The sequence below is a fragment of the Lagopus leucura genome, unplaced genomic scaffold, assembly GCF_019238085.1.
Source record: "Lagopus leucura isolate 7727_CA_CO unplaced genomic scaffold, USGS_WTPT01 Super-Scaffold_100001, whole genome shotgun sequence".
In the NCBI taxonomy this organism is placed as follows: Eukaryota; Metazoa; Chordata; class Aves; order Galliformes; family Phasianidae; genus Lagopus; species Lagopus leucura.
In genome coordinates this window covers 19959684-19986391 of record NW_024962262.1, presented here as the reverse complement: position 1 = coordinate 19986391, position 26708 = coordinate 19959684, and the positions used below count along the sequence as shown (strand labels likewise).

Below are 26708 nucleotides of genomic sequence, written 5' to 3'. Positions count from 1 at the left end.
TTTTTGTTTTTCTAAACTTTTAGTTATCTGGTGCCTCCAAATTTTCTTACATAGTCTGTTTCACAAAAACAAATTGAAACAGTAACAGATTTCCTTTCCAGACCCACCTTCACCTGAGGTACAAGTGTGCATTTGCCATTTTTTACCAAGCCCGACAATTATTTTTTCCTGATTACCTGTGAGAGAGCAGTTTAAATGTGAAATGTTTAGCAGCTATTTTAATCATTTGCACTTACAAAATGCGTACAGAAGTCTGCTTTCATAAAACAGTATTTTATTGTATTGTTTGGAGGATAAGATAGCCCAACATTGCAGTCTGAAAAACTCTTGAAATATTGTTAATAAAGTTTAAAGCTTCTTTAACTGTTGCTCCACTGAGTATTCATAAAGTCAGAAAGATACAGCTTCTGATACAGCAACACCACTGTAACTTGAGAGTTATTGGAAATCTTCCAAAGCAATCAGTAACACAGAGTAGTATGATTTCAACTGATGGCAAAAGAAGATATTTCACTGAAACCTCTCAGTGGATCATCTCACTATCCATAGGTGCTGCCTTCTCACATTTACTGTATTAAAGTATGTTGCTTTGCCATACTTTATTGTTCTCTGCTTACAATCATAAAATCACAGAGTTTTTTGAATTGGAAGTGACTGTTAAAAGTCATCTAGTCCAACTACCCTGCAATGAAAACAAGGACATCTACAGCTAGGTCAGGTTGCTCAGAGCTTGGTCCAGCCTGACCTTGAATGTCTCCAAGGACAGCACACCCACCACATGTCTGGGCAAAATGTTCCAGTATTTCACTGCCTTTATCACACACACACACAGTATAAATAAATATAAATATAAATATAAATATAAATATAAATATAAATACATGTATATGTGTATATATATATATATATATATGTATATTTTCCTCTTCTACTTTGCAACCATTTCTCTTTGTCCCATCACAACAGACCCTGCTAAATGGCTTGTCCCCTTCTTTCTTATAGCCCCCCTTTAGATACTGAAAAGCTGTTACCAGGTTTCCCCAGAATCTTTTCCATATTTAACAGCCCCAGTTCTCAGCTGTTCCATTCCTTGAATGATCTTTTTGGCCCTCTTGTGGACATGCTCCAATAGGTTCCATGTCTCTTGTACTGATACTCCATAATTGGAAACATACTCCAGGTGAGGTTCACCAGTGTAGAATAGAGGGGCAGAATCACCTCTCACGACTGGCATGTAAAACTTCTTTTGATGCAGTCCAAAATATGGTTGTCACATTTGTTGTGGTTTTATGACTTTTTTTGATTGGTAATCCACATCATAACATCATGTAGCTTAACTGGAAGTTAATGCTGCAGTTCTGTGGATTGTCAATAGTTCTTGTTGCCTGCTCTCAGAGGAGAAGAGAGAACTACAGCTCCCAGAAGACTTCAATATTCTGTTTCTGTTTCTGTTTTCCAGTCAGAGAGAAAGATAAAACTGACTAGGAGTCATGAGACAGTCTCTTTTTGCATACTTTGCTCTGTGTGCTCCCTGATCATTTCATCTACAGCATTAAAGACTTCAGTTTTGGACACTCTCATTTTATTTGATTTGTTATCTTCAATTCCAATCATATGGTGTTATATTGTATTATCTCACATTCCTGTATTATATTTAGTAAATTCAGTTTTTCCCTTAGCTTGTTGCCCCATTTTCCTCATCTAGGCCCATCTCCCTACCTTTTCTATTTTCCCAGGGTGTGGGTTCATGGGTCTCTTCATCCCCAGTCATGGAACTAGGCTGAACTGAGCCAAACCTTAATAAATATTGCTGGCTCATACCCAGCTTACCATCCACCACAACCTGAAAAGTCCTTCACAGCAGGGCTGTGCTCTATCCTTTTTTCCTCCTGCTTGTATTAATAGATTTGTTGAATTTCACAAGGTTCACCTGGGCTCATGGTGCAAGCCTGTCTGTAGATCTCATCCTGTCCACAAATTTCCACATCACATCACAGAGCTTGGTGTCATACACAAAACAGCTGAGGTTGTACTCAATCCCACTTTTGATGCAATTGTTTAAGATATTAAACTGCACCAGTCCCAGTACTTCCCCTGTAGGACATCTCCATCTGCACACTGAGAAATTGACAACCACCCTCCAGATATGATCTTGAACTTGGTCCTTGTCGATCAAACAGTTCAATCAACAAATCCAGGAAGAATTGTACTCTGCCAGTCCCCACCTTACAATCCCTCCACTCGAGTGCTGTGTGAAGAGATGTTGCCAGCGAAGACCAGGGCAAAAAATGTTGCTGACTACCTGTGAGAATCCTTCTTTGTTTTTTGGCTCAAAGCTTGCTTCCTGAGGTATTTCTTGTGATAAGACTCTGAGTGACTTGTCAAGGAGGCAAGTGATGGGTGCTAACTGTGTGACAATCGATGTTGCTTTGGGAACATTTGCAAGCCCCTTCCCCTAGAGCTGCTTGCTCTGTAGAAGAGCGGAAGAGAGTGCTCAAGAGTGTTCACTGGCGGAAGATCTGGCCTGTGACTAAACTGCTCCAGCTTAGTATGGGAGGCTGGGGGATGATACCATTGTATCCTGTGAAGGCAAGATACAAGTTGGTGCCTCCCTGCTTCCTCTTATCTGCTGGCAAGGCCAGAAAGATAAGAACAAAGGAGGTTCCTGCTGAGATCCCAGAGCCAGAAGCTGCCACCGCAAAGGAGAGCTGACTCGACCACTTTGGATTTGAGCTGTCACTCCAAAGACAGCTGACTCAACCACTCTGAAACTATTGAAAAGGGGACATCATCGCCATGGTCGTCCTTCATCGTCGTTGTCCTTCTTGTTCGTGGTCGTCAATAGAACAACAATGTCTAACGACCCACCACTACTGAAGATCAAAGACGGAACTACGAACCTCGCTAGATCCATGGTGGTGACTATGTCCCTCTCGCTGCCTATAAAGACTCCTTGCTTCTTCTTTTCTATCTTTTCTATCGCCCTCCTTCCCTTCCCCATTACCCTAATCATAATAGTGTCCGTCCTCCCCTTCCCCATTTCCCTGATTAAGATTTGTAATAAACTGGTCGGACCAACATTTGAACCATTGCTTCTTAATCTCATGCTGGGTATACAGATATTAAAAGAACCTCCTCTCCCTCCTAGAAATTGGAGCGAGACATTTATTTAATGGCATAGTCGGCAGGATACCCACCGTGAGAGTGTTGTCCTTCCAGATATAGTCTGAAACTTTCTTTGTGTGCACCTCCTGGAGTTGAATGGAGCAATATTTTTCAAAACTTAGACATGAGTCCTTCTCCAGGAAGACCGCTCTGCATTCTGAAACTTTACTGTTTATGTGTATGCCTCTTGGGGACGTATGAATTAATTTTGATTACTGTGTGCCTCCTTGGGAAGACCTCTCTGAATTTTGTGATTTAAGTATCTTGTAACTTAAGTGTGAAATTTGGACCTTTTTGTGTGCTTCCATCAGAGAAAGGGAAGAGTGCTTTGAGCATTTGCATTTGAAAAGTGTCTGTTTTCCTGGGGAGATAAGGAGTCACTTGAGCTTTTGAATATGTGCACCTCCATCTCCCTTAGTGTTGGTCTTTCATTGTATTGAAAAAATGAGCGACAGCATTGCCACCATGAAAAGTGAAGATGTATTATTTGATCTTTTAGAAAAACATGGTGCTCGACCCTCTTATCTGGTATGGATTGGGCACGACAGAACTGGTATAACTTGCAGAGTGTTTCGGACCGTATTAGTATCCTGCAAAAGAATGCTCGTACCCGAGCTGGAAAAGGAAAGTCATTTATTTGTGCCGTACTCGGGGCTACTTTAAAAGCAGCCGTGGAGTTCCGAGATGAAAAGCATTCGGCAGAAACCCAAACTATACAAGCACTGCAGGAATCGGTTAAAGTAACACAAGAATTGGTGAAAACTCTGCAGAATCAAATAGTGAACCTCGAGGTACAATTAGAAAGAGAGAAACGTAATTCGGCTTTGTTGCAAATGGCTTTTAAGGAACTGCTAACGTGTAAGCATGCCAGCCATATCGTCGCCCATAGTTTGCCTCAAGAAAAACCTTTTCCTCAGGTGGAACTACCAGGAATGAAGGAAAGGCTAGATAAATTAGAAACTCCAATAGTCCCATTGCGTCCTTTGATAAAAACTGAATACACATTTGATAACAGTGAGGATCTAGATCCTCAAATGAATGTTAAAGAAATTCCCTTCTCAGCCACTGAACTAGCAAAATTGAAGAAAGATTTCAGCCGCTCTCCAAAGGAATCAAAGACAGAATATGTATGGAGGGTGAGTCTCACTGGTGGCGACCAGATTTGGTTAACAGAAAAGGAAGCAGAAGGTTATTGGGGACCAGGAGTACTGTTAACTACTGGTAACAATCGTGCTCCCTGGTCATTAACACAAAGGGCTGCCTATTGGGCAGGTAGTCTCAACCCTTTAGAACGGGGAGACCCTCTTGCCATTACTGGAACAACTGATCAGTTAGTAGAGAGTGTTCAAAAGGCTGCTTGTCTCCAAATGATGTATGATAGAAAGCTGCAGCCACACCATGAATCACCTATGATGATGCCTGTTGATCCTGAGAGAATGACTGCTTTAATTAGGGGGCTTCCAGAGTCATTAAAACCTATAGGTATACAACTGCAAGGAAGTGGTGACTATGTCCCTCTCGCTGCCTATAAAGACTCCTTGCTTCTTCTCTTCTATCTTTTCTATCGCCCTACTTCCCTTCCCCATTACCCTAATCATAATAGTGTCCGTCCTCCCCTTCCCCATTTCCCTGATTAAGATTTGTAATAAACTGGTCGGACCAACATTTGAACCGTTGCTTCTTAATCTCACGCCAGGTATATTGATAATAAAAGAATCTCCTCTCCCTCCTATAAACTGGAGCGAGACAGTACCTCACCCTTCTCCTTGTCCAAATGAAGCAAAAAAAGAAGAGTTATTTTGTGGATCTGTGCTATAAGCAGCTAGCAGCTATAAATCCTTTCTTGTTTCTATAGATAAAGGAATAAATACTGTAGCTTGCAAATGATTAAACAAATAAGGCAATTTCTCTGAAAGCTTTGAAAGTATTGTTACATAAGTAGTAAAGAAAATCAAACAGGAATTTGCTTAGAAATTATTGTAACATTATCAGTGGTTAGAGTACAGCTCTTTTCATAGCACAGCATGATCCAACAGCATACTGTTCTTCCTAGCCATGTGTTGTAAAATTTTCTTCAAAGGAGACAAGTTTCTGCCAGCTGTCATAAATTCCCATTTTGCAAACTGTATAAGCTTTCAGAACAGAGGTGAACAGCTTGGTCTGAAAGCTAAGAGGAAATTGAGTGGTTTTGAGTACTAGGGTCTATCTGCTGCGAAGAAAAGATAAGACTAACATATGATGGAATCCAAGATAAGCAATGAAGAAAAAGAAGTTCAGGAAGTAATGTGGAAGCTGAAAAACAATAAAACATTGCTAAACTTCATCAAGTTCCATTTTTTTTTAATATCAAACTTTTCTTGATAGTTGCTTAAGACTGTAAATGTGGATAAATGATAAGCAAGCAGATTTTCTTTTTCATTTATTTTAATGTTACATTTTCATTTTCTTTTTATTTTCCTCAGTCTTCATTTTCATGTGCATTTTCATAAAGTATCTAAAACTTTGATTAAATCTTCGTCTTCCTCATAGCATTAACACCAGATTATAGATGGAGTATAATTTAAATAATAAAGCTGTTTTCCTAAGTATTTAGATAAAGTCTAGTAACATTTGAGGTGTACTTTTGCTGGGCATTTCAAGACCACATACTAAAAACATGCTTCAGTTATTGCATACCTAGGACTATTTGAAAGCAGAAATCACTGTCAGACTTCTGGGCAAAAAAGTGGATTAATCAAACTGTACATTAAATAGACATTTGATGAGCTAATTAAGTAGCTGTAGAATACATATCTTAACAGATCACCATAAGATCCAAAGCAATTGTCCAAATTATTTCTAAAACCAACTGCTTGTATGCTTCTCATTAACTGTAGAAAGAAAAAGAAATATGTTTCTTAAGAAACAAGTTTGTTTGATAATGTGTCAAAATTTCTTGAAAACTCTTTGTTTTATAATACAAAAAAAGTAATTCTGAAATGCCAGTTTCTATTCAACCTTCTAATATAAGACTTTGAGGACTTACACTTGAAATTCTTGTAAGTACAATGCAGATAGTAGCTTTAAAAATAATGCTAAATAATTTAATTTAGCAACAACATTTTGGAGTAACATTGGGAGGAGCTTAGTAACCTGATTTTTCTATTTCGGTTGCAGGTGTACTCTTTACCTATTTTACATACGTCAAATAAATTTTTAACCAAATGGGTTTTGTCAACATTGGTTAATTTCATCAATTGATACTACTCAGTTCGTATAATTGAGATATTTTACACAGTCTTATAATTATTGAGGTATACTTATACCTGATATCTGTCAACATGACATTATTGGGTTCCATGCTGAATTCAACACTGCCTGTGGACAGTACAGTAAAGTTTGACCAATAAGGTTTTATTTGGAGTGCAAATCTACACATTTTTTCTTGTGGTGATTATTTGCTTTTCTTCTTTAATCTCTTACAACTATTTATTTTTCTGAAAATGCTATGAAATTCTTTTGTAACACACAGAATCACAGAATTACAGAATTGTAGGGGCTGGAAGGGACCTCTAGAGATCATGTAGTCCAACCCCCCTGCCAAAGGTGGCTCATTAGGCATAATAAAATAATAAATTAAAAAAGAGGAACAGAAAGTTAGGAAAAAATGTAATTCAGCATGAAAAAAAAACAAACCCCAAAACTATTTTCCCATCCTAAGGAGCAAAAAATGCCATCTTTTCTATCAGTCAGTGAGTCAAATTTGAATAAACTCCTGTCTGAAGAGAGAGGCCAAATCAATGCACTAACTTTCCACTGCCAAAATGTGTGGCTCCACTCCCTGCTGAACATTCAGTTTCCCTGTGGGTGATTGTCAGCGCCCTCTTTGAGCCAACATAGCTCACTAGACCAGTAAAATAGTAATCCAGAAAGAAAGCAAATTATTAAAAAAGAAAAAACCAGTTTCCAGCTAGGTCAGGAAACCAACAGGAAAGGAAAGGACGTAACACAAGAAGAAGACAGATGGGAAATACAACTGCTGTTCTTTTTCCTTCATCGTGGCAATCATCGAAGCAATCAACTATTAAATGCAGGAGACAATACCATTTGCTCATGTCTATTCCCTAGTTGTAGTTACAAGACAGAGCATCAAGACACCTTCCAGCAGTAGTGCTGAACTTGAATCTTTTCCTAACGTGGAGAAGCTGATATGTCACAGCTGCAATCGCCCTTTACTGGAGATAGGCCAGTCCTCATTTTTTATTTGTGTTCCGGGCATCTTACATCCAGATTATTGAATTAGCCACAATTCTTTTTTAACCCTACTGACAATTTTACTTCCTCTTAAAAAGGAGCTAGCTGCCTTAGTGTTTCCTCAGTTTTCCAAACTTTCTATTATTTTGGCTCTGTTTGCTGAAATCTCTGCAATTTTATTGTCCCTTTAGTACCTTAAAATGAAATGAAATGAGAAATATCACTGCTTCTGAAAAGAAATCAATCATAACCCAGGAAGAATTGTTATTATTTCCTGATTTGATGCCATTTATTTTACTGAGAACAACCAACAAATTTGACATTAGTATAACTGAATCACAAAATATAAAGGAAGAGGTAAAAAGACTTTTAGTTTCTTGATATGATACTACAAGTTAATTGGTGATAACAATAACAGTAATCACATAGTAACTTCTTTTTTTACACTTCAAATGTAGCATTAAATTTCAGTGAAAAACAATTTTAAATGATTATCAATATCATTAGCTCACTTTAATTATTTTTTTTTTTAGTGTCATAAAATCAGATGCAGATATTGGTATAATACCACATAACATAGTCATACTTTTAATGGTGACAACAGACTTAATGCATGTCTGTAAATAAAATAATATATCTAATGCTTCCTTTTTCCTCTGAACCATTTTTCTGCATTTAAGCACTTTTGGTATTTCTGAGATTAAATGAATATTTGTTCTCTGTTTGTTTACTGTCTAAGCTTAGAAGTTGCACACTGTCTTCAACTCCAGCAACAAAAAATAGAAAAATAACTGTATTTAGGTGTTTCTACACTTCCTTATATTTTGAGACTTAAATACAATGTATTTTATTTTAGATAATATTCATCTAAATAATATTATCTAGTATGTCAATCATTAATATTAGAAAGGTTATTAATAAGGACTGGGAGCTGTTTTCACAAATAATCACTTGGTGACAGACCTGAGAAAGCAATTAGTAGAATGATCTGAAAATTGTGACAAAGTAATATTCATTTTTACTTCAATGCAGAATCCTTCGATGAGAAAAGACAAAGCAACAGAATTCTGGAAAAATATTCTTGAATGAATATTTTGTTTCAGATTTTTTTTTCCTTTCCTTCAACTGCTTTGATTGGTTATTGAAGCAAAGAAACTGATAGCTAACTCACATAAAACAAGTTGATGTCTTTGCACTAAACTTAAACACTTTTACCCAAAATAGCAAGCATAGTTGTTTTTTTTTTTTTAACCAGTCACTAGGGGCAACAAATAAAAACAAAGAAGCAAAGAACAATAAATGCATAAACAAATACAGTAAATTAAAAAAAAAAAAAGCCGCTTTTTTTTTTTTTTTTTTTTTTTCTATTTATAGAATTAATACAGATGAAATATTCTTTGTTTCTGGTCTACTTGTTGCACAGTGTAGTCAGAACAAAAAGAACAGTACCTAAATTTGTTTTAAAGCTGCTCAAACTCAGGAATAGTTTTAATCTATTTAATAAAGAGAAAACCAAATATCTTCTTTATAATGTTGTGTGATCTGTCAAAATTTTCATTAATTTTCAATAATTTTACACAGAAAATTTTTAACATATATTTTTTACTTCTGTAAATATCAGTGCCTCCACACTTCATATTCATGCACATATGTACGTGCTTCTATGTACACAAATATTTAATTTCTAGAGCAGAAGTAAAATTCATAGCAATCTAATAAAGCTGTTCATATTTACAAATACTATGAATTATACATTTGATAGATTGTGTTGTTTTTATGCAAGACAGATTATTTTTGCTGTCCATCTCCCTGCAGGTAGAATTAGGTTCACCCATTCTTTTTTTTTTTTTTTTTTTTCAGTGTCCCACAAAGTTAAATCTTAATTTTAGCTTCTGTCAGAAAATGTAGTCTTCCTGTAGATATCTTGATATCCATTGTCAGTAGTAGTTTTAAATCTATGAACTTTGAATAGCTTTAGCAGTGCCACACAGAAATTCTGTATATATAATTTCTTAGGTATGTCATCAGAGGGGGCACTTTGCATCCTAAAGTAAATCAAACCTATTAATTTCTCATAAGCAACACACTACAAAGCTTTTACATTAGAGAATATAATTTCACTTTTGTGGAATTATTTTTTAAGTAGTTTCTGTTTGCATATGTTAAAACCTTCTCCAAACTACTATAATTATCAAATAAGATGAGATGATCCACAATAATGAATAACCGTAATTAAGCAGCAAAGAAGCATGACTCACTTAACTTCCTTTATACCATTATCGATGCCACTATCAGCTCTCTGCACATGGAGACTATTATTGCAGCTGTCATAGAATTAAATGAAATCTATCCAGCAACATCTGCCTCCTCAGAAGAAAATATGAATAATTTCACCAGCGTTCCCTTTTTCTGCCTGCTGTATTCTAATTATGATGTGATGGAGGACATCAGCACGCCGTGGACTTGGTTATTAACCCAGGGCAGCTGAGAAATAGACCTAGTGAGATGAGCAGTGCACATGAATCAGTTCAATCAATTATCTCTTTTTTCTCAAGGCTCTTATATACAGATGTGACCTTGTGATGGGAAACAGTAGGTTACACTTGAACTCATTTAGGAGGCCAGGCTTTTCACAATACATTATAAGTACTTGATCCTTGTGTTTCAGTTCAATTATGTGAAAAATAAGTATTTATACATATATACATATACACACACATACACTTTGCAAACCTATATTTTGTTAATACAGGTTTAAGACTGTACTTTTATTAGCTTCTCTTTTTATTGATTAGCATATGAAGCTTTCCTCTTTTGTTTGGGCAGTGCTCTGATTAAGCATCCTTTTGCAGCTCTTGAAGTAAGCCAATATCATGACAACAAAAATTAAAACAATCTGAAAACTACCTAATATTGTTTCCAGTCTTCAGTATATGACTTTACAAGTGTGAACATATTAACTAAATACATACACTTCAACCATACATACATAGTTCATACACTTCTATTTGCTTTTGTTCTGAAGACCATGAAGCTTATTTAATTCAGATTGCAGAAGCATCTGATTCCTTACCTGAAATGTTCAATCAAGCAGTTATCAATACAGAGTAATTGGACTAATGATCCTGGAATTAACCTAATAGCAGTGCATGGAGACTGCATTAAACTAAGCAGTTCAGTGCAGCCAGATGTGCAACCACATTGTCCTGCTTGGCATTTGCAGACACCTTATTCTATTAAAGTACTTAGAACAGAATGAGGAATCTGCATCTTCAAATAATTTCCTGCACTACTTCTTTAAAGGCAAAGTACAGTTGTTGTGATCTTCAGGGAGTCATTCGTGTGGTAAGAAAGTTCATTTCTTCCTATCATAAGCAGAGATCTTTCTGATACTCAAAGACGCAATGTAATCTTTCACTCTAGCTACTGCAGAGAAATGTCACAGCAATTAGAAATTTTTTTAGTGTCAGATGCTGCTGTAATTAGTTTTGTTAATTCAATTATTGAATTACAACTTCAAGTCTTTGTGAATACAGTGATTGAATTTGCTTTTTATTTATTTGTATTGACCTGATGTGTGAGTCTTTTTTTTTGTCTCTCTTGCTGAAATGTAACCTATCTTGGAAACAAAATTATCCCCTCAGTGTTTGGTACATGGACATATTCAGCACTAAAGTCATTTCTGCTAATAGTTATATAATGTTTTTAAGATAGACTAGATTCAGTCAGAGACTTAGTTACCTGCAAGTAAGGAACTACAGTGGTATTCTAAATATTTCCCTTAGCAAGGAATAAAAAATTCAGTGTAGCTTCAGCAAAACTGAAATTGAAAATTACAATCCAGTAAAGCAGTCAGATGAGTGCTTACATAGATTTATTCAACAGTGGTATTAAAAACAGGTATAGATTTTTAAATTCCCTCTTTTCCAAGAATTTAGATGATATTTAAATCAAAACTGCATTTCCACCTCAGGCTCCTTTGCTGTGTATTTATTTGGCTATGAGTGCAATTTGGCTATGTGATCAAATTTAGATCTGGGACTCTTTAGGTTTCTTTCTCAATTGATTGTTTTTGTTTTTGTTTAAAGCTAGGATTGATCCAAAAAACAATTTTTCAAATTTCATTAATTCCAGTGAGAAATTCCTTTTCAATATTAGACGTGTCTTCCATGTAATCTGAAGTCAATTCAGAAATCTGATCAGAACAAGATTAAGTCCTTACTGCACACTCCTGTAGCCTCTTGTCTGCAATTAGGTATGCTGACTCCAAGGATGTGAAAAAGTGTGAGTATTTAAGAATTAACTTAAAGAAATCTGCCCAAGAATTATCTTGTGCAGATTTTCAGTCTGCACGAATTGCTGTTATCTTCTATATCACTGAACCTGATTGCATAATCTGAACTAAGTGAGAAACTTGAGAAAGGCTATGAGAACTATTCTGTTACAGACACTGAATAACACTGTCTCAGTGCTTTTGTTTTCTGTTGACACTGTTTAAAAGTGGTGGAAAGGAATTCCTGAAGAAATTTATGAAATTGTACTATAAAAAACACAGGTTTTCTCTTCTTCCTTCGGTTTTACAACATTTTCACCAACTTGCCACACAAAAATAAATTATAGTTTCACAAAATATGTTTTACTTTGATATTCCTTTTTACTATTTACTCATTAAAAGAGGATACCAACATTCTTTAATGTCCAACACTGTCAAAGTATGCACTCCAAAAGTAAAGCTTTCTATTTATTTTCATGGAAACTGCAACAGATACAAAAAGCACATTACCACTATTTGATAGAGCAAATTCTCAGCTATAAAACATTATTTGTCAACATAACGATCACTATTAACTACGTATTTTCTCCAGTGATGATCATGCATTTGCATGCTGTGATCATAAAAATCTGCAGTAGTGGAGGTGACTCCCAGTTTCACAGATGCTATGATGGTGTAATTACTAGAAAACTTCTGCGCATTTTTAATTGGCCCAAACAGATGGCAGAAAGAGCCAAATCCAGACTTCATAGTCAGTGTGGTAGGACAGTACAGACAAGATGAGCAATGTGCTACATGGTCTTCAAACTGGCATGGGACTTAGAATTATCATGTTGCAAGAGAAAGGTATCTTTTTCTCTGGCCTGTATCCAGAAGTACAAGCTTTCAAATTAGTATTTCAACATAGCAGCCAGAGTTGAATGAGTTCCACTAAATCCAGAGAGATCAACCTTTTCCTATTCCAAATGACAGTGAACATCGCTTTACCCACTGAGGACTGCATCCTCAACTTTTTCTTCAATGGAGAATTCACTTGTTACTGCTCCATAGACTGCTGCTTTGACTCTGGCAACTGCTGGGGGACCTAGGCCTGGATGTAGTGTTCCAGATGGGGCCTCACAAGAGCCTAATAAAGGCCCTGTCTTTGGACCATTACTCTTCGAAATTTGCATCAGTGACACAGTGGGATTGGGTGTATCCTCAACATGTTTGCTGATGAAGAAATGTTGAAGGAACTGAGCTTGTTTAGTCTGAGAAGAGAAGGCTTGGAGAGATCTCACTGTCCCCGTATTTTACTTGAAAGGAGCTTACAAGCAGGAAGGGGACCAACTTTTTACATGGTCTGATAGCAATAGGACAAGGGGGAAAAACCTTAAACTAAAAAAAAAAAATGTTTAATTTAGATTGAATATAAGGAGGAAATTCTTCATTCAGAGTTTGATGAGGTGTTGGAAAAGATGTCCTGGTTTTATGACTTTTGTTATTCCACACCATCACGTCATGTAGTACACTGGAAGTCTTAGAAGAGATGTACTATATCTCCCAGAAAACTTTGCTGTTCCATTTCTGTTTTCAGACAGTGGGAAAGATAAAACTGACTGAAAGACACAAGACTATCTCTTTTTGCTCCCTGGAGGATCAGAGTAAGAAGCTTGGCTTTCAGAAACTCTCTCATTTATTTTATGTATTAGCTTCAATCCCAATTAACTTGTATTTCTGCTCTTAAAATTAAAATTAGTAAATAATTTTCCTCCTCAGATCATTGCACCTTTTTGTTTCTTTTCCCTTCCCCACATCCCTTCCCCCTCCCCCCCCCCCCAGCCCTTTTAGGTCAACAGGCCTGAGGTCTTGCTGCTCTCCTGTCATGAATACAGATACATCTAGTGATAACCCTGATAGCTTATCTCTAGATAACTTTGCTTAGAAAAGTTGTGGACGTTCCACCCCTGAAGACGTTCAAAGCCAAGTTGGGTGGGCCCTGGGCAGACCGATAGAGTAGGCTTTGCCCATAGCAGGGGAGTTGAAACTAGATGATTTTTAAGGTTCCTTCCAACCTAAGCCATTATGTGATTCTATGATTCTCAGTTCTTGATAATAATGCAACAAAAACCAGACTCATTAATAAATGTCAAATCTTAGTTGGGAAAGGTATAGTCTCAGTTTATAGAAACACTTTTGTATTTACATCTCATCAGCAATACAGTTTTCTGTTTTGTGATTTTGAGTTTTTCTTCATCTTATTTTTTGTAGTGAAAAGCCCTGCTGTTTTCTTCCCATATATAACCAGTCTTATGTCCCCCTGATCTATAATATTAAACATTCTGAGAGATCACAGAATCACAGAATCACAGAATCACAGAATTGTAGGGGTTGGAAGGGACCTCCAGAGATCATCGAGTCCAACCCCCTTGCCAAAGCAGGTTCCCTACCGTAGGTTGCACTGGTAGGCATCCAGGCAGGTCTTGAACATCTCCAGAGAAGGAGACTCCACCACCTCCCTGGGCAGCCTGTTCCAGTGCTCCGTCACCCTCACTGTAAAGAAGTTCTTGCGCACATTTGTGCAGAACTTCCTGTGCTGCAGTTTCCAGCCGTTTCCCCTTGTCCTGTCTCCACTCACCACTGAAAAGAGTCCGGCCTCGCCATTCTGCCCCCCACACCTTAGATATTTATAGACCTGGATCAGGTCCCCTCTCAGTCTCCTTTTCTCAAGGCTGAACAGACCCAGTTCACTCAGCCTTTCTTCATAGGGGAGATGCTCCAGGCCCTTCACCATCTTTGTGGCCCTCCGCTGGACTCTTCCCAAGAGATCCCTGTCTTTTTTGTACTGGGGAGCCCAGAACTGGACGCAGTACTGCAGATGAGGTCTTACCAGGGCAGAGTAGAGGGGGAGGATCACCTCCTTTGACCTGCTGGCCACGCTCTTTTTAATGCACCCCAGTAAGCCATTGGCCTTTTTGGCCACAAGGGCACACTGCTGGCTCATGGCCAACCTGTCATCCACCAGGACACCCAGGTCCCTTTCCGCAGAGCTCCCCTCCAGCAGGTCATCCCCCAACCTGTAGCAGTGCATGCAATTATTCCTCCCCAGATGCAAGACTCTACACTTGCTTTTGTTAAACCTCATCCGGTTTTTTTCTGCCCAGCTCTCCAGCCTATCCAGGTCTTGCTGAATGGCAACACAGCCTTCAGGCGTGTCAGCCAATCCTCCCAACTTCGTATCATCAGCAAACTTGCTGAGGGTGGCCATTATCCCCTCATCAAGGTCATCGATGAAGATGTTGAACAAGACCGGACCCAGCACAGACCCCTGAGGAACACCGCTAGTTACAGGCCTCCAACCGGACTCTGCACCACCAGCAACGACCCTCTGTGCTCTGCCAGTCAGCCAGTTCTCAACCCACCTCACTGTCCACTCATCTATCCCACACTTCCTCAGCTTTGTTATAAGGATGTCGTGGGGGACAGTATCAAATGCCTTGCTGAAATCAAGGTAGACTACATCCACTGCTCTCCCCCTATCCACCCAGCCAGAGACAACATCATAGAAGGCTACCAGGTTGGTCAAGCACGACCTCCCCCTTGTGAACCCGTGCTGACTACTCCTGATAACCTCCTCTTCTTCCAGTTGTCTGGAGATGACATCCAGTACAAGCTGTTCCATCACCTTTCCAGGGACAGAGGTGAGGCTGACTAGCCTATAATTGCCTGGGTCTTCCTTCTTGCCTTTTTTGAAGACCGGGGTGACGTTGGCTATCTTCCAGTCTTCAGGCACCTCCCCCGTCTTCCAAGACTTCTCAAAGATGACAGAAAGCGGTTCAGCAATCACCTCTGCCAGCTCCCTCAGCACCCGTGGATGACTCCCATCGGGTCCCATGGATTTGTGAACATTGGTGTTGCCTAGGCGCTCCCGGACCACCTCTTCCCTGACAGAAGGGAGGTCTTCCATTCCCCAGATCCTCTCACTAACCTCCAGGGTCTCACATTCCCGAGGGGGAGCTTTTTCACTGAAGACAGAAGCAAAGAAGGCATTCAGTATCTCCGCCTTCTCAGCATCCCCCAATACTATAGATACTTGCTTCCATTCCCTTGATGGTACCTGAGACTGAAATGACTTTATTGGATTTCTTCCAAGTTTCATTAACATAATGTCTTTGAGATTTTTCGACGTGCTACAATTAACATCTAAATTTTTTAAAAATCAAACAAAAACCCAACAAGTAATAGATCAAAAGTGGATAGATACAATTGAAAATAATAAAACATAATTTAAGATTTAATGAAACAGTAATATTAGTGTCAACATATGCCTTATTAAGTGAACTTTGCTATTTATTCTGCTGAAGAGACTGCTATTTTAATAAAGCAGTCATCATTTCAGGAATAGCACTAATCCCTTAAAAAAATTTCAAGTGATTTTTTCATCTTTTTTTTTTTCTTTTTTCTCTGCAGTGCACACTTTATTCAATACAATAAAATGTTAGTTCATTTAGAAGAAGCTTATTAAAATGTTGAAATACATAGAAATATATTTAATGGTCAGATGTCATTTTGTCACACTGCTACTCTGCTGCCATCTGCTGCACAGCAACAAAATGTAATGGAGTATTGGTGGGAAGGTTCCTCCTCTACTAGCATTGAATTCTGATGTCATGAGCCAACATAATAAAACGGGAGATACTACTTTGAGCAATCCTCATAATTTATTATCTATTACTAATGTGGTAGAGCACTTAGAGTCAAAAAGCAAACTAGATATTTCATCCTTCATCCTCCTTTTTCTACCTTCTCCCCTTGAACAACGCAGGAGAGTAGGGTGTGTGGACTGCAGTTAATCCATAATGTTTTGTCTTTGCTGCTAATTCATACTCACTTTCTTCCACTGCTTCACTATGAAATTCCTCCCATGGGAAGCCATCCTTTCCAACCTGATATTACAAAGGTTTCCCACAGGCTGCAGTTCTTCTCCAACATGCATCTGTAATATGGGGCCCATCCTTCAAGAGCAGATCACTTCAACATAAGTTCCTTATGGGCAGCAGCTCTCTCTAGATTATCTCTACATTGTCTTCAGCTTTGTCCCAGGACTTCCTCTTGCAGGTCCTATGCATGGGCTGTACCTCCTTCAGGCCACATCCACTGCTACACTCTGGGCTCCTCTATGGTTGCATGTGGAGACCTGCTCTGAGTGACATCCCTTGAGCTGAAGAGGGACAGCCTGCTCCTCTGTGAGCCTCTCCTTGGGCTGCAGGAAAATTTCTGCTATGTTCCTGGAACAGCTCTTGCTCTCTTTCTACATTAAGCTTGGTGTATGTAGAGATGTTTCTCTCTAGATTTTTTCTTCTCCACTGCACAACCAGCAGTGCTCATTAGCTCAACTCTGGTCAGCAGCAGATCCTATTTGAAGCTTGTATTTAACATGGACTTCTGGACTCTGTTATCTCACAGAGCACACCTCTGCAGCCACCTGGTTACCAAAACATTACCATATAAACCCAATATGGTGTCAGTTATTCTTTCTCTTTCTTTATCTATTTTTCTTTTCCTCTTTTTTTTTTTTTTCTTTTTCTTTTCTGACTTCTTTTCCCTTGATGATGCTTTGATGATACTAGAAAAGCTTAACCTGAAAAGAGAGAAGACAACATAGATTTTAGAACTTGGTAAATAATTGTTAAGACAAAAATGAATTTATTTTCACTTATCATAATTAGCAAAAATCATCAAACAAACAGAAAGATATGATGCTGTGAAAGATTATGAAAGGTGATTTGACACAAGACTTGTCTTCTTTATGTATTAGGACACTTGAAATTACTTCAAAATTCAGAAGCCATAGAGCAAAACTAATATGTAAAAGTGTTCTTAGTGTTGTATTTTGAAAATAGAATATTCAGATAAATGTTACCCATATTAAATAGAATTAAAGATATGAATAAGCAAATGAGAAATTAATTATTATTTTTTTTTCCTGGTAAGTGAATAGCTGTATCATTGAAAAATTAAGAAAATTCTCAGAAATATTAAAACAAACAAACAAACAAGTAAAAAAAAAAAAAAAATAAAAAAAAAAATAAAAAAAAAAGCAATTTTCTTCCAGTTTGAGGATTTCCTTTCAATTCACTATATTCTCTGAGGACAACATAGTTGTGTGAATGGCTTGTTTTGTTTTCTAAAGGTAGGAGGATATCTGATTGCTTAACTAAATTTAAACCAAGGATTTTTTTTAGCGAAACCTCTTCATAGTTTCATTATGTCTGATTTGTGCTTGTTGAATTTTTATTCTGGAAAGGTGTTGCTCCAATAAATTGAGACAGATGGAGGCAATAAACCTAACATTCATTCACTGAAAGAAAATTACCTTGTTTTCAGTCTTGTTTGTTTTGTACTACAAAAAGTTATATACCATTTGATTTTCTGAAACCCGTGTAAATAATTACATTACCTTCAACATGTCAGTACAGTTTCAGGGCATTTTAAAATTAACTTTCTGATTATATTTACTGACTTCAAGATACCGTCCAAATTAAATTGTTCTAAATAGATAGTTTTCATATAAACTCATGGTTTCCAGTGCAATGCATAGAAAACCTTCAGCTTAAATAGGGTATATTTTCAAATATTAGCTGGAAGAAAGTGAGATATAGTATAAGCAATAATTCAATTTCTAGGAAAGTGAAGTATTCCATTTACTATTTATATGATTTTTTTTTTTTTTTTCCCCAGCAAAGGCTTTAAATGCCATAACTCAAGGCTGACATCTCATTTACAGTTCTTAGCAACAAGTTTTAGTATTATTTGCCTCTAAATGAGATTAAAACAATTTTTAGTTATCAGGCTATTTTCTTCTTTTACATATGTCAAAACAAAATTTAATACTGATCTTGAATCATTTACCATTCCAAAGCATAACTTCTATAATTATAAACAGGTTCGTTTTACCATTTGTGAAAACCTTAGGAAAAAAAGATGATTATACTTCTGGATTTTTCTTGGGATATGACTCTACATAGTAGGCTCTAGAGATCTGTAGGTTTCTACTCTGTCTATTTTTCACCAAAATCATTAAGATTATCTCCAACTACTGCACTTCTCAGATTGAATTTTGCTTTTAATATTTGAGTAACTTCATGTATATTTTCACACAAAAATTATACTCAGAAACAATTTTTGAAAAGACCACATATCATTTAGCATCAAATTAAAAGGAAACAATTTAGAAAAGTTAAATTTTGTTGCCTGTATGAGACAGATAGCAGTAGAGGAGTAGCCTAACAAAATGGTGTCTGATGTGGAAGTGTGTATGAAACAAAGGTGTGTCACTAAATTTCTTCCTGCAGAAAACACTGTAACCATTGACAGTTCATCCGCACTTATTGAATGTTTATGGAGATGAAAGAGTGGATCTGAGACAGTGAAGCAGTGAGTGGTGCGTTTCAGCAGTCGTGACAGTGACAGTCTGTTACCTGTACTGGCATAGATTTTACAAATGAAGTATGCACTGGAGAAACTGCATAGTTAATGGTGGTTATTATGTTGATAAATCATTCTGTAGATAGAGAATCTAATTCTCTATCATTTTTGGTAGAGAATTAGATTCTCTATCAAATTGTGTTATTGTACTCTCTGTATCTGTTTCAGTTCCTGTTTAAACAAATAGGATATTGTCAACAGTTTACAGGCTGGTTCGTCCTGGTTCTGTGACTAGTGGGGCGGAGGGATCCACGGATTCATGCCTCAAGAAAAGGGAAATGGGAGACCCCAAAATAATTAAATAAGCAGCAACAATCTGAGGAGAAAGAAAACTAATTTACTAAATATAGTATCAGAATACAAGATAACACACCATAATACAATATCATTAGAATTAAAGCTAATGAATCAAATATAATGAGAGAGAGTGTGTCCGAAAGGTGGATAGGCCTCACCATAACACTGAGGTGAGATGCACAGTCCAGTTGAGCAGCAGGGAGAAGAACCTGACAAAGAACAGCACATCAGGTGACCTTGCCAGGTGTTATATCTTTCCTCTGACTGCAAAGCCCCCTGGGATATGTAGTTCTTCTTTTCTTCCAGACATGTTCCCAGGACAGGAGCATTAACTCTTTAACTCCCAGTGCACTACATGATGTTATGTTGTGGCATATTGATAGCCAAAAAATCATAAAACCATGACAGATATATTTGAATACATATAGGTTATATCCAATACTTTTGGAGCAACCTTACACACATAGATATGCATACAAGAAAGTGACAAAAATAGAGCATGGGGAAAGTTTTGAAAAGAACCCTTGATGTGAGTTAAATTGATATCAGACAATGTGTATTTGGAGAAAGTCTTGTTAAGCTATTTTTCTTGACTGATATAAACTAGATATTTAACTTCTTTTAGTTATTATGTATACAAGCAAATTTTATCACTAATTGATCCATATGATTATATTAACATTTTATGCATTCCAATCAAATGTGAAAACTCATCTTGTTTCATCAATCGTAAATCAAAGGCTATACTGAAAAAGATAAAATTAAGTTACTGCACTGGGATTGATTAGAATTTTATAATTGATAGATCAAATATTGGACATCAGAGCTGCATTACTGTTTCTTACTGAGTATTAGGATGAGACAAGATTTTATGCTATGTCACCTATGACAGTTCCTATACACTACTTCTTAAATGTAGAGTTTATGAATTAGAGATCATTGGGCTGACTGGAAAACCAAGATGCTGCAGTGCATAGAACTGTGCTGGTGACTTTCAAAATACCCATAAATGAGAACTGGAACTCTAATGAAAGATTTTGTAGATTAATCCTCTTGTGATTTGGGAATTTCTAGAATTCCAATTTTTGTGTCCTTCTGATTCTTTGACTGTACTAAGTGTATACCAATAATGAGTATGCATAATAAGAAATTTTCTATGAATGTGAATACATTGATTTCTTTCAGAACTAGACTTAATCCTGAGCTCTGTGAGAAACACTGTTTCATTGACTCATAAAAGATCTGTTAAGAGAGAAGAATATGTCTTGAAGTATTGAACTGATCTGTAACTTTGGGATTTTGATTATTTTTTAATCACTATCTTACAAGGATAAGATCTCATAATAAAAAATCTGTAGAATCATCTAATTATAAAACTATTTCTGTACATAAAAAAATTATGTTATAGAATCTAAAAATGAATAAATAAGAAAAAAAGAGTAAAATATTGGTTTTCATATGAAAAGTACTGTGCTTTATTTTCATGCCAATATTCTAGCAGTGTAAAATGAAAGGTTGTAAACAAAATGTGTCAAGCAAAGTCCTCAAGAATTTCATTGTTTATTTACAGCAGATCTCCAATTGCAACTGTTCATTCTTCCTCATTCAGAACTGATTAGTTCACTCATGAAGGTTGAGACATCTTTAAGAAAATACCGTACATGGGAAAAAAACAAAAAACCAAACAAAAAACCCTGCAAAAATCCCCCACAACTTGAAGTAACTGTAGTATGACCTAGTCGTTGCAAAAAGTTAAGTTATAGTATCCATATTTTTAAAATAGTATTCATCTACAGAAATAAAAAATGGAAACTCATCACTAAAAATAGGAAGGAAAAAGGAACTAACTCTATCATAGTGTATCATTCTATAATACCTGAAAGCAAAATTGAAAATAACGATTCATAAAATCTAATTTGATCAAATCTATCTTTAAAAATATTGAGATTTTCCATGCCATGTATGCTTGGTGCCCCCGGCAAGTTAAAAGTTCCTTCAGCTCCTGATATTTAAAAAAACAAACAAACAAGCAAAACAACATATACAAGGAAGTGAACAAAACTCCAGAAAACTCAGCATCTTTTTGTTTGATATCCATAAAAGAAAGTTTAATTTGCAATACTGAACATTAGAAAGAATTTGACAAGTCTAGCTAACCTACCTGAGGGATACTTTGAGGAATTTTCAAATTTTGTTTAAGTACTGTCACAAATGAGCAATCTTTATATAAGTATGAATGTATATAATTATGTATGCTGCAATAGCAACATTTAACTAAGACCATGTATACAATCATAGAATCTTACAAACGAAGAAGGCCTTGGGTTGGAAAGAACCTTGAAGACCACCTAGTTCCAACTCACCTGCCAGGAACAGAATTGCAGATTACTAAATGGGGCACCAAATCAGGTTGTCCAGGGTCTCATTCAACCTGGCTTTGAATGCTTTCAGAGTTGGGACAACCACACATCTGGGCAACTTGTTCCAGTGTTTCACCACTTTTCAAGTGAAAATCTTTCCCCTAAAATCTAATCTAGATTTCCTTTCTTTTAGTTTAAACCATTCCATCAAGTCCAATCACTATCAGGCCTATCGTTCTATCACTATCCACCCTCATAAACAGTCATTCCCCCCTCCTGTTTACACGCTCCCTTCAAATACTGGAAGGCCAGTGAGGTCATCCAAGAGCTTTCTTTTCTCCAAGTTAAAGAAGCCCAGTTCCCTCAACCTTTCCTCATTGGACAGGTGCTCCAGCCTTCTGATCATTTTAGCGGTCCTCCTCTGGACCCATTCCAAGAGCTCTGTGTCTTTCTTCTATTAGGGCCCCAGGCCTGGATGCAGTACTCAGATGGATCATTACATGAGCTGAGTAAAGGAGAACAATCACCTCCCTCTCCCTGCTGGCCACCCTTTTTTTAAAGCAGCTCAGAACACAGTTAGCATTCCAGTCTGCAAGCACATACTGCTGGCTAATGTCCAGCTTCTTGTCTACCAGGACCACCAAGTCCTTCTCCACAGGACTGCTCTCAAGGGAATTTTAGGCCTCAGATATCAAATTATAGTATTTTCATTCTATAACCATTTTTAATAAGTGCTCCTTACTTTCTCTGGTGATGTAATTCTTGCCCATATTCCTGCAGAAATCATCTACTCTAAGTTTTGTCAATTATTAAATTGAATCATAAGGTAATCAAATCATGATATTAATATTTCTATCAATATCTTAATAAAATTACTGTCATGTACATTTAAAAGCTATATCACATATCATTCATAAATGAAAAACCATTCATAAAAAGAGGCCAGAAATAAAAATGCAAGCTAAAGTTTTGGTTTACTTGTTAAAATCCAAATTATTTCTGAAAGTTTTATACTCAAGTATTAACTAAACAAGAGCAACATGATTGAAAACTTAATTCTCATGTTGTCATATATTTTCTGAAAGAACATGTTTACTTATACAAACAAATAAAAAAGCAGATTGAAACAAAACACGTAACTCAGACTTTAAATATGGTAGAATGTAATAACACAGTTATCCTGTAATTCTTGGCAGTTAAGTCTCTTCAGAAAACCATGGGGATCATTACAAATATAATAAGTCCAGCATGTGCCTACTTAAGTGAGAAGCTTAATTGGCTCTGAGCAAGGAAGAACCTGGAGGGAGATGAAGATAAAAACATATGAGGAATCCTTCTTGGAAATAGTCTCTCACGGATCTCAGCCAGAAAGCCAGAAGCAGAAGAAGGTGATCGCTCCCATTTCAATAGAAAATTTGGCTCTAAGACTTTGGCTTCTTTATACTTTTTCTTTCTCTTTTTTTTTAAACCCATCAGTGGAAATTTTGAGGATGTTTGTAACTAAGACACTATCATTTTGTTAAAACATACTTATTTCCCTTAAGAGTACTGAATAAGGTGTGGTATATGCACGCCTACATAAAAGCAGTCTGATTTTTATATTTATATTGAATTTGCTTCTGAATCTGTGCTCCCAAATATTTTACAAGAATGATAGTAATAATAATGCTAATAGTTTTTCTCTAAATGGAAAATGCTAACGTAATATATTCAAATATCTTATTTCTGTTGAATGAATGAATGTTTGAAATGAATCCTCTCAAAATAACCTTATAGGATTACATGATCATCTGGAACAGAAAGTATTTATATTCTTTATATTCCAGTGTAGAAACAGCACAGTGGAATCTGCCTTATTAATATTTAGAAGTGATTTATTTATATATGTATTTATTTAGCCAAAGAGACTTTGTTCAATGTCGATTGTGTTTTTGACATCAAATTCACATCACCAATACTTGGACAAAACCACTTCCAAATATTTTAAAATCCTTCCCATTAAAAGCTGAATTGGTATATTTAAACTTTATATTCTTATTACTGTCAATACTGTGCTCCCAAAAGCTGTTGAGAAAAAAAAAAAAAAAAAAAAAAAAAAAAAAAAAAAAAAAAAAAAAAAAGTCTTTTAGTGATGAGAAAAACTGAAATTAAGTATAAATATCTATTTAAATACCATGCAAACCTTTATTAAAATAAAATCAACTACAATAACTTCAAGAAATTTACATAGAAGTTCTACTTTTGACCAAACTCTTTCTAAAGACTGAAATTTTCCTTTGTTACCCTAACAATGCCCTTCAAAGCTCAATTGATCTTTGTGCAGTTGGAAAAGTAGCATGGTAGAATAATACCTTAAAGGTGTTATAGTTAAAAAAAAAAAGTATTATGGTGAAAAAGAAGAAATGCTAATCCGTATCTGAGGATCTAGGCTCATAGTGGAAAACTCCAAAAAGGCAGAATCTTCAGATCTACAGCCCTTAAGTGAGGTCTAGGACGAATTACCTTCACCTGTGCTCCCACAGCTGATGCAGTCCTTGCCTCAGGTGATCAATTAGTGTTTTAGGGCATGACTTAACAGTTCCCATACAATCTTACAAAATTTTGGAAAAAAAATGAATGTATAACTTCTTGTACATACTCCTTCAAAAAACTGAGTATTGCTCTGCTGTTTTTTCAGCATTATGAAATACCTTTTCTTTCTTTTATTTTTGTTTCAGCTATGTGTACCACTGCATAGTAGTCATATCTTCCTGTTCCCTTAAATTACTTCATTAAATATAACTGTCTTGGTCATAGAATCATAGAATGAATTAGGTTGAAAAGATATTAAATATCAGCTAGTTCTGACTCCCCTGCTCTTGGCAGAATTCCACCCACTAGATCAAACTACTCTGCGCCCCATCCAACCTCGATCTGAATGCTTCTAGGGATGGGGCATCCACAACTTCTCTAAGCAACTTGTTTCAGTACCTCAAGATCCTCTGAACAAAGAAGTTCTTCCTAGTTGCCAATGTAAATTTACCCTCTTTTAGTTTAAAACCATTCCCCCTTGTCCTAGCACTATCTACCCATGTAAAATGTCTGTCTTCCTCTTGATTGTAAGCACCCCTCAAGTACTAGAAGAAAGCAATGAGGTCTCCCCAGAGCTTTTTCTTCTCCAAGCTGAACAAATCCAGCTCTCTCAGCCTTTCTTCACAGGTTCTTCAGCCCTCTGATCACCTTAGTGGCCCTCCTCTGGACCTGTTTCAAGAGCTCTTGTTGTTCTTGGGGCCCCAGGACTGGACAAAGTACTGCAGATGGGGCCTCACAAAAGCTGAGCAGAGGGTGACAATCCTCACAGCCCTCCTCTGGATCCATTCTACCAGCTCTGCATCTTTCTTGTTTGGGGACTCCAGGCCTGGATGCCTGTAACGCACATGAGGCCTCATGAAGTCAGAGTAGAGAGGGACCATCATTTCTTCTCTATGCTAGTCACCCCTATTTTGATGCAGCCCAAGATATAGTTGGCGTTCTGGATTGCGAGCTCACACCACTGGCTCATTTCAAGCAATGTCCCTCATTGTTAACTTAGTGCTCAGGGACTGGGACAATTTTTCTTGGATTTCTTCTTTGGAGTTTTTGGTTTTCCACTGTTCCCTTGTAGATGCAGAAGTCCTTCTGAGGAAACATCCTTATCCCTTAACTGTAACATACATTCTAACTCTCATACCATTCACACATTATTGTATAATTGGTTCTGTGTTTTCAAAAGTAATAAGGATGAAAACCTCAGTTGAATGAGTATGAATATGAGTTAAGACAACAGTTCCTGTTAACTTACAGTGATGTTAACAAAGAATAACAGTTGAGCATTTTAGAAAATCTTGATACTTTCCTTTTTAGTACTAAATACACACAGGATATCAATAATCCTATGGTTTCATTTCATGCAAAAACTACTGTAAGAACTATTTCTTCCTGTACTCTTACAAATCTTTCAGGAATTTAGGAGATTTCCCTGGCTTATACTGCTTTAAGTCTCTGGATAAAATATTGAAAAAGGAAGATATATTTTATGAAAGATTGAGGAAGGTTATAAAATTTCATTTACTGGAAATAATTCATGATGCTTCTTTGCAGCACTATGAAATCCTTTTTCACAGCTACAGTTTTTATTGTAAACATACACGCAGAGAAGATAGAGCAGGATTATTTTACACAGATGGGAGGATTACTGACTGATTATACATATGTACCAGCAATACGGGTGTATTAAGAGACATAAAAAACCTTCAATTTGACTATGTGAAAATGAAACAACAACAAAGTTGGGATGAAAGCAGAAAATGTCAGATTAAGTTATGTGAAAGCCATAAATTATAAATCAATTTTTAGTTCTGAAAATTCTGAACTATTTTTAATTTGGCAAGTATTTGCAAAAGTTTTAACTTTGTAACTTGCTATTTTTCGTAAAAATAACCTTATACATTAATTTTAAAAGTTTATTGTTTTCATTAAAGTTTTCAACTACTGTAAAATCACAAAATTATTGTTATTTTTCAGATATAATGCCTTTCTTTTGCAAGTTACCCAGCACAGAGAGTTGCTGATAAATTAGTAAATTAGTTGTACAATTGCATTAAATTGAACAAGATAATATGCTAGATTCTGCACCTGGGATGGAGCAATTCTTGTTGCAGACTGGGTACAGATCCCCAGTACAGACAGGGGCATGAGAGTATGGAGTGCAGCGCTACAAAAAGGGATACATGGATTCTGGTTGACAGCAAGTTGAATATGAGTCGACAGTCTGCCCAGGCACACAAAATGATTGACTGCACCCGTAGGTGCATCAGGCACAATATTGCTATCCAGTCAAGGGAAGGAATTGTCCTGCTCTTTTTTTTTTTTTTTTTTTTTTTTTTTTTTTTTTT

General features: G+C 36.6%; 1 protein-coding gene across 1 annotated transcript in view; it reads left to right on the top strand.

The window, feature by feature from the left end:
• The first annotated feature begins 3630 nt into the window (after positions 1-3630).
• The window catches only part of LOC122177208, a 47226-nt gene continuing 24148 nt past the window's right edge, over positions 3631-26708 (top strand). Inside the window, 2 exon segments of the mRNA XM_042866362.1 lie at positions 3631-3685; positions 3688-4668. Of these exon segments, the coding sequence (XP_042722296.1) occupies positions 3631-3685; positions 3688-4668 (1036 nt within the window).